At 41.3% G+C, this 14,123-nt stretch overlaps 1 protein-coding gene across 1 annotated transcript; it reads left to right on the plus strand.

Moving 5' to 3' along the window:
* Positions 1 to 1,872: 1,872 nt before the first annotated feature.
* On the plus strand, positions 1,873 to 10,271 carry LOC117746290 (ankyrin repeat domain-containing protein 33B-like). The gene is made up of 6 exons (XM_034555337.1): positions 1,873 to 1,887; positions 2,037 to 2,306; positions 5,722 to 5,851; positions 9,023 to 9,163; positions 9,375 to 9,538; positions 9,618 to 10,271. Exons 1-6 carry the CDS (start codon positions 1,873 to 1,875, stop codon positions 10,269 to 10,271), a joined length of 1,374 nt encoding a protein of 457 aa, XP_034411228.1.
* Positions 10,272 to 14,123: the final 3,852 nt, after the last annotated feature.

A 14,123-nucleotide genomic window follows, 5' to 3' on the forward strand; every position in this document is an offset into this window, starting at 1 on the left:
AGTCTGAACAGTTGTGGAAACCAAGTGCACAATAGGAACGAACACATGCGGCTGAAACAAGACTTCTACTGTCAGTCTAAAGACGATTTTTTTAATCTGTGCTTCATTTTTCGCGAGTACAAAGAGGATACACCTTTTTGTGGCGAGCAAATCATGACCAATTCATCCCTCCTCTATTGTAAAAGACTTCAAGCAAAGAGGGAAGTGAAACATATACTCTGTGGCACAGTGGGCTACTCTGAAAACAAAAAAGAATATATGGACCTTTTTACCTCGCTAGAGATGGGCAGAGGTCTTTAAAAGATGATTTACAAGTCATAAGTAAGCAACCGTAGGACAAACACAACTGAAGAATAATGTTGACATTTTAACGCCACTGAATTTGCCGCACTGAGATATTTTACTTGAAAACTATCCGATTTTTATATGGTTCCAATGTTTGATGTTTCCAGTAGTGGTGATAATGCAAAACTTGACTTTAGGTATATTGCATTTTACAACTCTGGTTGCTTCAATGCACAGGTTACAAAAAACCCGGTTTGCTCAAATTGGATTACTGAAATTCACTCTGAAAATTCCTGATGATAAAATTCGCCAATTGAATGTGCCTCCCCGGGCAACTTGTTCAACAGGTCAACTTAAAGAAATGTCAGATGAGACATTGTTGCAACCACACAGGTTTGTAATGTCCAATCACAATTTGATTAACTGAATTCAAGCAACTTGATAGTTTTGGAAACTTTAATTTTCTTGTCTTAATTTTGAAATCTATAATGGAGATTGGATTGGCATTGCACTCAAACAAAAGTATGCCTTAGTTCAGGCCCTAGTGCCACCTTCGTCAGTGTCTGTTTTCCACTGTACACTGAAACACAAATGAAGTCAGACCTTTTGTTAAATCCAATTTAAGCTGGCAAGTTGGCTTGACCTGTTGCACCGATGACATTCATTCTCTGATAAGGATATCTCGGTCAGAACAAAGGTTGAGTGTTGGTGTAAACCCCCGATATGGATGTTCCAGTATGTGGTGCATCTACTTTGCATAATCTTGTGATACAAACATACTGACTCACCTGCTATTCAGTTTCCCCCCTGTATAGCAAATTAAGATATTAAGATAAGTCTTTTAAAAGTTAAGCCATTCCCTCCGCGCCTGTACCGTTACATTTTACACTGTGTTCCTAACAGAAAACATTCAAAGCGTCCTGTCACAGGGGAGGGGGAACACGACACAACAGCTCGAGCGAGAGAGAGAGAGAGCGTCTAAAGGGATTATCATGGCTCAGTTCAAGAGAATGTCTCATCCCATCGCCGGCCATCATCAAAGGAAGCTCAACGCTTCTCCATGGGGGAACCGCGATTAGTTGCCGTGGTGGACGTTTGACGTTTCCAACCAAGAGACGGCCTGTTCTGCTTTCCAGAGGGAAACTTCAGCTTTAACTTCTCATCCAGACTTCAAGAATTCAAGCTGCCCGTCTGGGTTCTGAAGCCGCGATTAAGATATTTGATGGAAGAGGCTTTTGGGAAGGATCAGAGGGACTTTTCCACAATTTGTAACTCATGGAAACTCTTGCTCTTGATGACCTTCACTTTTGTTTTGTATTGCAACGCTGAAAATGTGACACTTTGCTTTCATCGACTCTCTTGGTTTCCTCAGATCATGCATATGATCAAACCTTCCTTGGTGACATTGTCTCGTGGGGTTCTGGGGAATTCGAATCTCTACGGCATGATTCAACGCATTGAACCAGGCCGGTGAACATAAACTTTAGGTCTTCCCACAATAATTTGTAGAAAAGTGAGGGGGGCAGGGGAAGGTTTAAATGGTGTTAATAACCGAGGAACAAAGTGAAGGTTTAAAGGTTCGGGAGAATGGAGTGTCCGGAGGTGAGATTCTGTTCAGGACTAATAAAGTGGCTATGGATACACCTGCCATGTCCATCACCAATGTTGACGAAAATGGCGATGAGTGTGAGGTGTCAGGATGAGGACGATAACGACGAGAGTGAAGTGATTACAGGCAAAACTACTGGGAGGATGAGGACGAAATCTACCAGGAGTTCGAGGAGTTGGACTTCGAGGCCCTGCCGGATCGCTCGGACACACAGAGCGTGGCCTCGGACGATTCTTTCTATCCCCATGACAATTCGTTTGTGTCCCACATGTACCGCTCGCCGAGCCCCGACAGACCCGAACCCATTTCCTTCTTCAAGGCCTGCTGCAACAACAACACCATCATCGTCAAGATCATGATTAGGCAGGGAGTGACTGAAGAGGAAGTGAAAGAGACGGATCGGAACAGAAGAGTAGGTGTCTGGGATTTTAATGCAATATTTGATTATCTGCTGACTTGAAACCAGCAAAGTCTCAATTCAAGTTAACAGCTTCCCCGATTGAAACCAAAAGAATCCCAATGTTTTTCCATTGGAAATCTAATTTTTATAATAAAGGTTTTAATGTGAACTTGAGGGTTTGAGGGTTTGAATATATTTTACTACTTTACGGCAGCCATTGGTTTCCATTAATCTTACAATATCATTGCACGGTAATTTAAGTTAAGTGCAGATTAATTTTAATAGTCAACAGTGTAACTTTGAAACAATAGTATAACTTTGAGCAAAGTTTTAGCAGACTAACCATTTGTTATGTATGATAGATTACGCAGCTCAAGCACCAGTGAGTTGATTATCAGACTGTGTGGAAATGAATGGAAACCAATGGCTGCTTCGGTAGGTAAAAATCCATTGTCTACAAAGTTCTTGCGAAGTGCTTTGTGTGTTGTGCAAAATACCACTTATGAAAGGTAATTTACATTCTAAGCAAACAGCTTGAAATGCACAAACTTGTCCATTGAATGTTGATGATACATTTTAATAGCATCAGTTGTCAGAGTTCATGTACATCACTGCTACAACACTATAGATCATGGTGTAAGCAATGCACTGATTAGTATTGTAGAGATGATTGCCAATGGTTACAGCTGCAGTTCACAGGAGAGCTGTTGTATCATCTGGGAACAATCATCTGAAGTGTTCACAGCTTAGTCCTCTGCAAACAATACAATATAGAATTTCCTTCAGTGTTTATGAGATATATATATATATATATATATATATATATATATATATATATATATATATATATATATATAAATATACTGTATATATATACTCCTATAATTCATCATGTTAAGGCCAATAACTAAGTGTTGTGGTATGTAACACAAACATACACAACTTTCCTGTTGCTCTCGCCGGCAGTCGGACTAAGGTTTTGCGGTCAGGCCATCTGATTCTGGTGCAGCTCCTGAACACCAGCTAGACACTGAGGGTCAAATCCTGGAGGAGGGTTCAGAGCGGTTGGTTAATCCTACGGTGACAGATGGGAAGTGCAAACTGCACGGAGACTGTGTCGAGCAGCAGCTTGCCATCAGGGCTCAGCCTCTAAAGGGCTCCCTAAGACATTGACCTGAGAACTTGGTCAGGGATACTTCGTGCTCACAGAGCTGGAAACAGACAGAAGGATTGTCCCGGAGTACTGCCACAATAATGTCTTTCAGGGCACCTTGGAGACCCAGCATATGTTGCCATGGAAATGAGCATGGTGTGACATTTGCTACTGGGATTATATTGAGGCAAACAATAATTCACGATTTTCCACTTTCCTGACTGTAAGAAGATGTGCCTTTTTCTCACCAGCAGTTTGACTTCCTCTTTGGAAGAGACTGTGGCTCAGTGTTAGAGCAGTGTCGTGCTTCTATCGGAGGCTCGGTGGTTCGATCCCCTGCTATTCTAGGCCAATGTCGATGTGTCCTTGGGCAAGATACGTAACCCCAATTTCCTACCGTAGGCTGCTGTGCCTGTGGCGTATGAATGGGTAAAGGTATGAATGGTTAGGGTTCTGATGTTCACGTGGCAATTTGCATGGTAACCCCTGTCATCAGTGTATGAATGGCGGTGAATGGGTAAATGATGACATGTAGTGTAAAAGCACTTCAGAGGGCATGACTGCTAAACTATGCAATCAAACTTTACCCCCGATTTGTAACATTATGCACAGCTCAAGTCATTTCGGTCAAAGTTATTTCAACTATTAATACACATTTACTCTTTTTTTCACCTTAAAGACACAGCTGAAACATAATTCCCTTAAATTCCTTGAATTGTATCACAATCTAAATGTTCCTCTTGCTTTGCATTGAAATTAAGTTCTTGTCTTATCCAATCAACACTTCACGTTTTAAGATGCTTTATTGCCACTCAGAAGAAGTGGGTAAGGCATAACTTATTACTTGTCACTTGGTACTACAGTGGGAACAACAACACAATATACCTAAACTGGTGGGATTGAATAAGAATGTGGCTCATTAAACTATTTGTATTACAACTGCATAAAGAAAAAGGCAGAGTTAGAATTTGGTTGCAAACCAGTAATTGCTGCTTGTCTTTGATTCTCTTGCATCGTTGTCCAAGAACAGCTGACAACATCCCACAGAAAACAACAGTAACAAATGATTTATGTTTAAAATAAATGATATTTTAAAGATCTTTGCAGTTGAATCTTGGTTGCTCTGTCCACTTCAGCAGAAGTGAGGCGGTGTCTGCTAAAACATTGATTTGATTTCACAGAAGAACTCTAATCTAACTTTGACCCATTGGACTTCCTATAGCCCTGAATAACACCTGATGTTAAGATGTGATCTGTGTCTGGATACGTTATCCGGATAATGATTTCCAATCCGCGCACCACCACCAGATGTGGTCTGGTGGATCTGATCACATTCCGATCCCAATGTGTTCTGCGTGCATGAACCCTTTGAATGAACATGGTGCACTCCCTTTAAGGTCAAATCAATGGTTTAGCTCAGTGGTTCTCAAATGGGGGTACGTGTACCCCTGGGGGTACGTGAAGATACTCCACGGGAATTAAATAAGGTATATATTTAAAATGAGCATCCATTAAAAAATCCTTTAAATATAAGTAACAATATTCTATATTAAATCAGACACTATAATGTCACAATGCTGTGTATTACATATTTTTTACATCACTGGTGAGGGGGTACTCGGCTGAAAAATATATTTAAGGGGGTACATCACTTTTGGTATTTGACTTGCTGGACTGTTGTCATAACAGATGCTAATTATGGCTAAAAGACATTACTTTACTCCCAATCTGGACTGGAAAGTGTGCACAACTAGATCCAGTACCATTTGAGTTGTGTCCTTAGGGATGCCCGAAGACCTCAATATGGCATACACTAATTGCTCAATACAACCTTATTTGTTTTCAGTGGTCTTAATCTGCACTTGCTACATAATACTCATCCTGCAGTGTGTCTAACGCTTGCAGATCTGATGTCTTTCTTCAAATCTGTCACACCGCCGGCTGGTTCGAGCCTCCGTGCACATCAGTATTATAATCAGTCTGTCACCTGTCCTTTTTGTTAATGTTTTTTTTTGGGAAAATATGATCACTATCTATCTGTTATATACTGTGAAAAACAGTATTTTTCCTTGCTTGGAGGCAGCATGACTGATGAGCCTTATTTCCTTATGAGCCGTTTTATGAGAACAATTTTCTCCTGTGAGGAAATATGGCTATGAATCCCCGAATACGCTTGCTTGTAGCCCCAAAGAGCCATTTTGGTGTTTTTAAAAGCAAAACTAAAATCAGAAGAAGAAATTCAAGCACACTTGTTTTGTTTTTTGTGTGTTCCAGTCAGGTCTGATTGTGGCGTGCTACCATGGCTACGTGGACGTTGCCATGGCCCTTTCTCAGTGCCCGTATCTTGATGTTAACTGGCAGGACAACGAGGGCAACACAGCTCTTATTATTGCAGCACAAGCAGGTAAACACACACCTCAGTCCTTTGAATTATAGGATTGTTAGTGCAAGTATTTCTTAGAATGAATCTTCCAGACCGTGTACAGACTGCACTCGATTGAGATCAGCCAACCAGCCCACTTTAGATGAAACCACGCCCACCTCCATATGGCGAAAGCCTGACACAGATTGGCTCGTACTCGTTGCCACGATATCTACGCTATGACAACAGTGTGGCCTTTCGTCATACAGACGTAGACGTGGTTTCAATCTTCAGTGTGTTGGAAAAAGGAAATTGACGTGGACGAGACATCTGTTTTCCCCGTCTTTGTGCTATGCTAAGTTAGCCTGTCGCGGTTAGTAGCTTAAACCTTGCCGTATGGATAGGAGAGTGATAATCACCCAAGGGATTCCTTTGAAAAACTAGATTTATCTATTTATACCTGAGCAGGGAAAAAAAATACCTGTGTGACTGTGCTGAGCCTTCACAGTTTATTTCACGCACGCCATAGATTATGTTATAAACATGATCAATCATGTTCATTATGTTTGATATTAATTTGTCGTGATTTTTGTGGTTTTCATTTTTTTATATAATCATTCATTCATTGTATTACTTGACAATGACTGTTTTAAATGGTTTGATTGAGTTTTATTTATTGTTTGGGATTATACGTAACCCAAAAATTCAACTCAAATTGCAACAAAACTGTAGTTTTCCTTTAATCAAAATACTCTTGTAACTAAAGATAAATGAAATGTGCATTGATCCTCCAATTGCCACTTGTTGGTATGATCTCGCTAAAAATGACAATCTTCTTTGATTAAAAAGGAAAGACCTGTACCAGACAAGCATGAACTTCAACCATCCTCATACGTACATAAATATCAATTTTGTATTTAGGTATTGAGTGATTGAGTACCAACACAGTCCAAGCTAATGAAGTTGCTAATAGCCCATCTATTAGATTGAGACAGATTCATCCCGATGTACTGACTTTGACAGAAAAAGATTTTGCAGAGATGGTAGAGAGCTCAAGGAGTTTCACGGTTAGTGACTGTCCATACACAGATTACATGAAGCCCAATTTGCGCATTCATAAACCTATTAATATATTTCACCTTATATACTGTATTGTCCCTAAAAATCAATGTCTCCCTGTGAGACATGTTACCTTGTATGTTTCTCCCCTCTTACTACAAAGTGTTGGTGCATATTTCTTGGTGGTAGAAATTTGATTACAGATAATTAAGTTTCATCATTAAAAGGCACCGATTATATTATGAGATCTGGTGCTTCCAGTTGCCAGAATCAGTGTAAGTTTGGCATTAGACAGCCAAATTAGAAAATCCTGCTTCTAAAGTGATGCAGCCACTTGTATCAGACTGGGCGCTGCTAACACTGACAAATGGCTCTTTGGATCCTGTGATGAACAGCTGCAGACTACACTTCATTTTCTGCTTCGTTAAAAGAAGTATCGATCCCCTTTTCATGACAAAGTACTTGACAACTCTTCAGAGGGAACAGGTGACCAAGAGCGCGAGACCCAACAACTGCGATGAAGTGGTCAATTACATGACAAGATACTCCCTCCATTGAAAGTAGAGAGTGTCTAGACATATATTGGGAATTAAACCCAGGTCCTCTGAGGTGAACTGCCAGTATTAACCATCCACCTCACGCTCTGCTTCTGGTGGTACCTCTTTAATAGATTCCTGTTGCGTGCAAAAAGTCTGCATTGTCATCACTTCGAGGAATTTCAAGAGATCAGTCTCGTTAGTCTGGATTTAGACGGGATTTACTCAATTAGGTACTCAGGTTGTGAATGTTTAAGAAGCTGTTGTGAATGGTAACAGGCTGCAGTTTGACATTAAATCCCATCAGCAAAAATAAAGTGACTTGTTCGATCCCCAGAGTGGCTGACAAAATATCATAGATGTATAAAGAGAATTGGATACAGCACTGCAGGCGGGGACCTGTTCATTCCTATGGAAGTTGCTCAGTGGGGCATTAAGACAAAATGTTTGTCTTTAGAGTAGAAAGTTCAGATGAAATTACCCAGGTCTTCTATCGATCCAGCCACAGTATTCAATACAGGGGAGTTGATTCAACGGAGTTACATACATCCCTTTCCCAATGTAGGTCTATCTGAAAACTTTTTTTTCTTCTTTTTTTTTATTCAAAGACATCTCAAATGACAGACCTAATAGTTTTAATTCCATGGTTTGGCCACAATATCAAAATGTACTGCAAACCCCGGTGTTCTTCCGCGGTCTTGTAAAACAGTTTGCAAACTTTTGACTTTTTCACAAAATAGGATACAAAGTCACAAAAGAAATTAAAGACATTTGTTTGAATGCATATTTACATGTCAAACAATTTATGCTGTCAAATGGCCATTTATGCTGTTAAATTACTGCACTTACTCTTTAATAGATATAACTTTTGTCCAGATATTACTAATTAATGTTCTTGAATCAGTCATTCATGTGTGTGGATTAACAGACCATAATGTTAATACATGTTGTTATTATTTTAACGTAATATTGTCTTCCATGCACAATTAAAAACAAAACTGCTTTAAGCCCAAGTGTGAGCTGTATGTTGACGAACTGAAAACAAGCTGAAAAGTAGGCCAGCAGTTCAGAAACATCAAATGTAGCATCATGACAAAAGAGTCCTTGAGGCGATGAATGCATAAATGTGATGAAGACAATACTAATTTGAAGGAATTAGCTGACCCAAACACCATTGCTAGCCTACCGCTAACCATCTTTGTGCTCCTACAGCCATGCTAGCAGCTCTGTGAGGCTGCTAGCATGGCTGCACAACAGGGAGTTTGAACTAACTGCTAACATGCTCACAATGACAAGGCTAACATGCTGCGGTTTAGCAAATGATGCTTAGCACGCTATCTGTTAACTAGCAATACACTTCACAGCCTTCATGTATGTGTAGCACATTTTACGCACCCATAAACTCCACTCTGGAGCCTCACCGTTAGCATAGTCGAACATTCACTCATGGCCTACATATTGTTAAATGGTATAAGTGAGATAGAAGATTTTTAAAAAAGCTTTTCGAAATGCAGAAAAGACAAAGGCAATATCGTGCATATCAAAAGAAGCTTTGCTCCTGCCAAACTGTAGAAACTAGCGTGTATAACGCGTGCCTGTGTCTCTCTCTGGTCTGCAGGTCATGCATTCATCTTAAACTACCTGCTCAACTACTTCCCTGGGATGGACATCGAGCGGAGAAACTGTCACGGTTTCACAGCTTTGATGAAGGCTGCAATGCAGGGCCGGGCCGAGTGCGTCAGGGCTCTCATGCTGGCCGGTAAAACACAAGCGATTTAATGATTAAGTACAATGTACCCCCGCTCTATATGATGACATAAAGCCTCTCTCATTCTCCTGACGAGCAACCGAGCGTTACGTGTATAAAATGTCCGTATCAGGGTAGAGAGCTCCTTTGATGTGTTGGTGATGAACGTAGAGCAGATTACGGCACTGAGTACAGATTACAGATTAACTCCTAATGTTTCCAGGAGGTGATATCCAGGCACGGGACAACGGCCGCAGTATGACGCCCAAGGATTGGGCTCTCTTCACTGGTCGGTACGAGACGGCCCATCTGATGCATCGGCTGATGTCAAAGCCTTGTGCTGAGCAGTTCTGTGACTCCTTCTCCTTGGAGTGGCCCGTGTTGGAGGTTAATACATTTATAAATGTCATAATGACCACAGTCCTAATATTGAATTTCCTTTCAACTATAATGTTTGATCTTCCAGGAGCTGGTGGGCCAGGCCCAAGAGCCAAAGTCCCGCTGGAGGCGTTTGATCAACTCCCTGTCCTGCTGCCCGTATAGGATTTACATGAACAACAGGGTAAACCCCGTGGATGATGGCGTTTTTGACCACATGGTCCAGATCACCACCGCCATCTCCAGCCCGGTCATCGCCACGGCTTGTCGCACAGTCTGCCCAGGCAGCCCGCCGTGCATCGGCAAGCGTCGTCAGGCCGTTCAGGAGATCCTGAGGAGGCAGCGGGTGTCGGAGCTGAAGCGCCTGGGCCCGGACAGACTGAACAATTACAAGAGATTCTTCCAGAACTCGCGGGTTCTCCTCATCCCCAAAGCGAGGGATCGGAGGGCTAGCCTGCAGACTCAGCTGCTGAGCGAAGTGGCCACGGTGGCCATGAGGCGAGCGAGCCTCCTGCCTCTGAACATGCTGAGGAGAAGCAGCGTGCGCCCGGGCCTTGTGGTGCCCAAGGTGAGGCTCTGCAAAGCCCCGGCTCCGAACTTCATACCGGAGAAACTCAAACGGAGCGGTGGCCCAAACCAGCTACAGATCCCCAAGTGGAACTATAAGATGAAGAGGATAGAGAGGAAGCAGGAGGAGGAGGAGGAGAGGAAACAACTGTTACCTCTAATAAGGAGGAGATGAGGGGAGAACTCGTAGAAGGCGTGTAATTGATTTTTATTTTATTTTTCATTGCGATCATTGATGGATTGTTCCTACTTGAGTTCCCGTGCTTCAATTGGAAGGGTGTACAATATGCAATATTTGCCTGAGGCTTTGTGAGGGCTTTGTGGCAGAAAAGCAGAGCCAAAAATAAACAGCTTAGTGCTGGACTTTGACTTGATGGTTCCTAAAATATAATCACATGAAACGGTCCACTTCTGTAGGTATATCTCCTGCTCTGTGTTGGCCTCAAGATCACCACAGTCAATGATGTAATCACCAGACTATCATACAACTCCATAATGAGAGTGTACAATTACATCACAAAAAAGGCAGCTCTCCAGGACCGTCAATAAGTCCACTTAAGGAACAAATTGCAGAAGTTCAAAAATAAATTGAAGCAGGAACAAGAGCGCGCTCTCAAGGAATTAGAGCTGAAACATGTGATTGTCTTGAAGGAGTTTAAGAAACAATTAATCGGGGAATAATCGCTCAGGCGGCAGAAGGAAGATGAATGGAAAAAGTTGAGCAAAACAAAAACGTTGAATTAAAAATTAAACGGTCAGGTGAATTAAATGGTTACATTAAACCATCAGATGCAAGAATTTGCAGGGTTTAAAAATGTTGCCGACAAAAAAAATGGGAGAACAGAGCGATGACTTCAACATTTGGAAGAAGCTACATTCAGACTGACTGAACAATTGCATGAGAAAAAGCCAGTGAGTACAAATACCTTGTAAGAGCCAACTATAGTAAAAAGATGTTGCTCTGTATGTTCACAGGGTGAGATGTTCTGGGGTCCTGTGCACCGCTTTCGGGTGTATGGCCAATCCCAACGTTCCCCTTCAGGCCTCAAACCCTAAACCGTCAGGGACTTACTGACGTCAACTGGTAAATGGTTGGGTGTGAGAGACAATGAGGGCTTGAAATAGTGCAAATAAAAATGGGACAACACTTTGCTGCAACACATAAAACAAATATAGTATACAATAGTGGGTATTTATTTGATACTGTTTACTCCCTGATTTAAATGTCTTCCAGGCTCTTTCCTCACAAGATGAGACTGAATAAATGTTTGATATATATATATATATATATATATATATATATATATATATATATATATATATATACATATAAATAAATAAATATATATGTATAGATATACTGTATATATATGTATAGATATACTGTATATGTGTATAGATATACTGTATATATATATATTATACATTCTCTGCTTGCATTCATCTGATTTCATGTGTTTTCCATGTCCCATATTTAATCCTTAATGTTGTTGAGTAAATGTAATTTATCGGACTGAACACCCATGTGCCCTCCTCTTTGTTGACCTATTTTTTAACATCTCCTTGCTTTCATTGGTAACTGTGTGTTTAACGTCATATTGCTATGAATTGTGGGTAATTCCCCTGGGCAAAGTCTGCATCTAATGCTGACTCACGGAAGGGATTCATAAAGGGCTCAAAATGTCTGCCAGAGAGCCCTTAAACACTCGACGATGTGACAGTGATACAGAACAAAACCCTAACGGAGGTATGTATGTACCACGGCTGAAGAGAAGAAATAAACTCTTATACATAACAACCTGTCTGAGCATTATGTACCAGAACGGAAGTCAACTCAAGGAAATGGAGTCCAGACAAGAGCGCGTCAACCATGGCAACCCAGAGGGAACAACACCTCAGTAGCCAACAGTATCAGACTGGGCTCCTTTAACAGACCTATTAAATAGACTTATCCCAGAAAACAATAGGGTATTGGCGGGCGTGGTTGGGCTCAGCTGCGGAGGGGAGTGGTTCAGGGAAGGAAAGAGGTTCAATCAGCCTCAGCTGTATCTTGAATTGTGTTTCTCCCTATTTAAAATGCTTGTAGCAACAGAGGAACGAATGGAGCAGAAGAGCAGAGTTGGGAGTTTGCCAGAGCAGCAGAGTGGACGCTGGCAGGGAGCTTTGGGAGAGCACATGCCTATCGTTGTGCTGCCTGAGACTCAGGGGAGTAACAGAGACCTGTTAAAAAAGATATGAGGCGGTAAAAGTGCAATGTGAGAAACAAGTCATTGACATCAAAAAGAGAAGGCTTTCAGGTGAAAATAAAGAAATTTAAAATCGCAACATTATTTATTTCACCTACATATTCAAGTCACCAACATGTGCAGAGTTTGTTTTCATCATTCCATGGCGCTAATAAATAGTACTTGTTAGATCCTGTATTGACAGATACATAGTGAAGAAAGTTCTCCACAATTCCCCTGAGCCTAAGCTGACATGTTGAAACCGTAGCTGTTTGGTATTCCATCCCAGAAGTCTGAGAAAACCAGAAAATAAAACTTTATTTGACAAAGTTTCATATGAAACATGCATTTACATACATTGCAGGCATCAAAATTAATACTTTTTCTTGTACTAGAGAAAACTCTATGCTCTTAAACCATGCAGCCTGTTAAGGGTCTTGGACACACACAAGTGATTTCTAACTAAACTTGTTCTGACTGTTTTGTTGTGTCGACTTTGGTTGGTTTTTGGTCTCTTTCTCTGAGTGTGCCGATTGTAGTGTGTCTAATGTACTGCAAGTAGATGTGCTATGCCCAGTGAGAAAAGAGATAACGTGCTTTTGATTACCCTTGAAAGCTAACGGTCACGTATGAAGGAAATATAGCGCTTGGGTCAAGTTTCGAGACTCAAATGTAGCATACCAGTTACGTTCAGTTAAGGAAGGTCCAAAGGGCTGAGTTTTGGGCCTGTGCTGAACTGTACTCTGGGTTAGCATTTGAACTGCCACTAGCGGTCTCTTGTAACTGGAATGTCATGAGTCATGCTAGCTAGCATGCGAGCTGGCGAATGTGCTTTTGGATATAAAAAAAGATCTGGCCATTTTAATATTTTGGAGTGCATTGTCTCTAAATGTTTAAATCTTCTGAAAGCTTGGTCAGTTTAGAATACTTTTGCATGGCCTCAAGTCATGATGCTTTAGACCAGTACGTTATGTTAGCAAGACTTAAAGTCAATAAAATTGTGTACGGTTATAAAACAGTACATATAATTGGTACTGTATGCTTAACAACAAGACAGGCTAGCTATCAGGCATGTTACTGATATTAATATGTTCACAAAATCTTGATTAGCGTAAACCTAGCATAAAGCTAATATTACGCTTGCAAGATTAGTTAATGACGTTGCCAAATAGTGAATTGAACTTGATGGTATGTGCAACAGGACTAGCTAGCTATCCAGCCATGTCACTGTCCCCAAATTATAATTGCATTTTTTGCAAACAAACGAGGTACCGGCAGTAACTTCCAACTCGCCAGATACAAACGCTTGGTTTGTTTACCCTTGAGCGTTAGTGTTGGCGTGTTGGCGTGTTGGCGTGTCAGGGACAGCGAGGCGGTGTCCGCTTATTACATAGTGCTTTTTCAAAATAGTTTCAAATGTTTTTTTGGTTTACATGGATGGGTTTAGCAAAACATTGTGTTTGTTTTTTTAAATAAGTATGAATCTTAAGAAGGTGAAATGTATCCTTAGTGCGTCTGTATCGAATACCGGGGCCCACTGACCAGGCGTTGGTATTTGACAAGTTGGGTTTGCACCTTGCTGTCATAATCGTACGTCTCTCTTAATCTTTGCTTTTCTTTTCACAGATCTCATCTCAAGGGCTGCCTTCAGAGCCCTACTCTCCTTTGCAAAACCCTCCCCCGCCCGAAAGCGTCAACTACGAGGACCAGGCCTTCTACGAGAACCAGGTTCACGCGGGAGTGCGCGCCCCGCATGGTGACCTCAACATGCACCTTCAGGGTCTCAAGTCCACCGGCAACTA

This window comes from Cyclopterus lumpus, chromosome 17 (assembly GCF_009769545.1).
Source record: "Cyclopterus lumpus isolate fCycLum1 chromosome 17, fCycLum1.pri, whole genome shotgun sequence".
Taxonomy (NCBI): Eukaryota; Metazoa; Chordata; class Actinopteri; order Perciformes; family Cyclopteridae; genus Cyclopterus; species Cyclopterus lumpus.

Bases quoted from the DNA above. Each gene is read 5' to 3' on its own strand.
- LOC117746290 (XM_034555337.1), top strand. The intron at 9,164-9,374 runs GTAAAACACAAG...TAATGTTTCCAG, and splicing joins CAGGGCTCTCATGCTGGCCG to GAGGTGATATCCAGGCACGG. The intron at 9,539-9,617 runs GTTAATACATTT...TTGATCTTCCAG, and splicing joins TGGAGTGGCCCGTGTTGGAG to GAGCTGGTGGGCCAGGCCCA.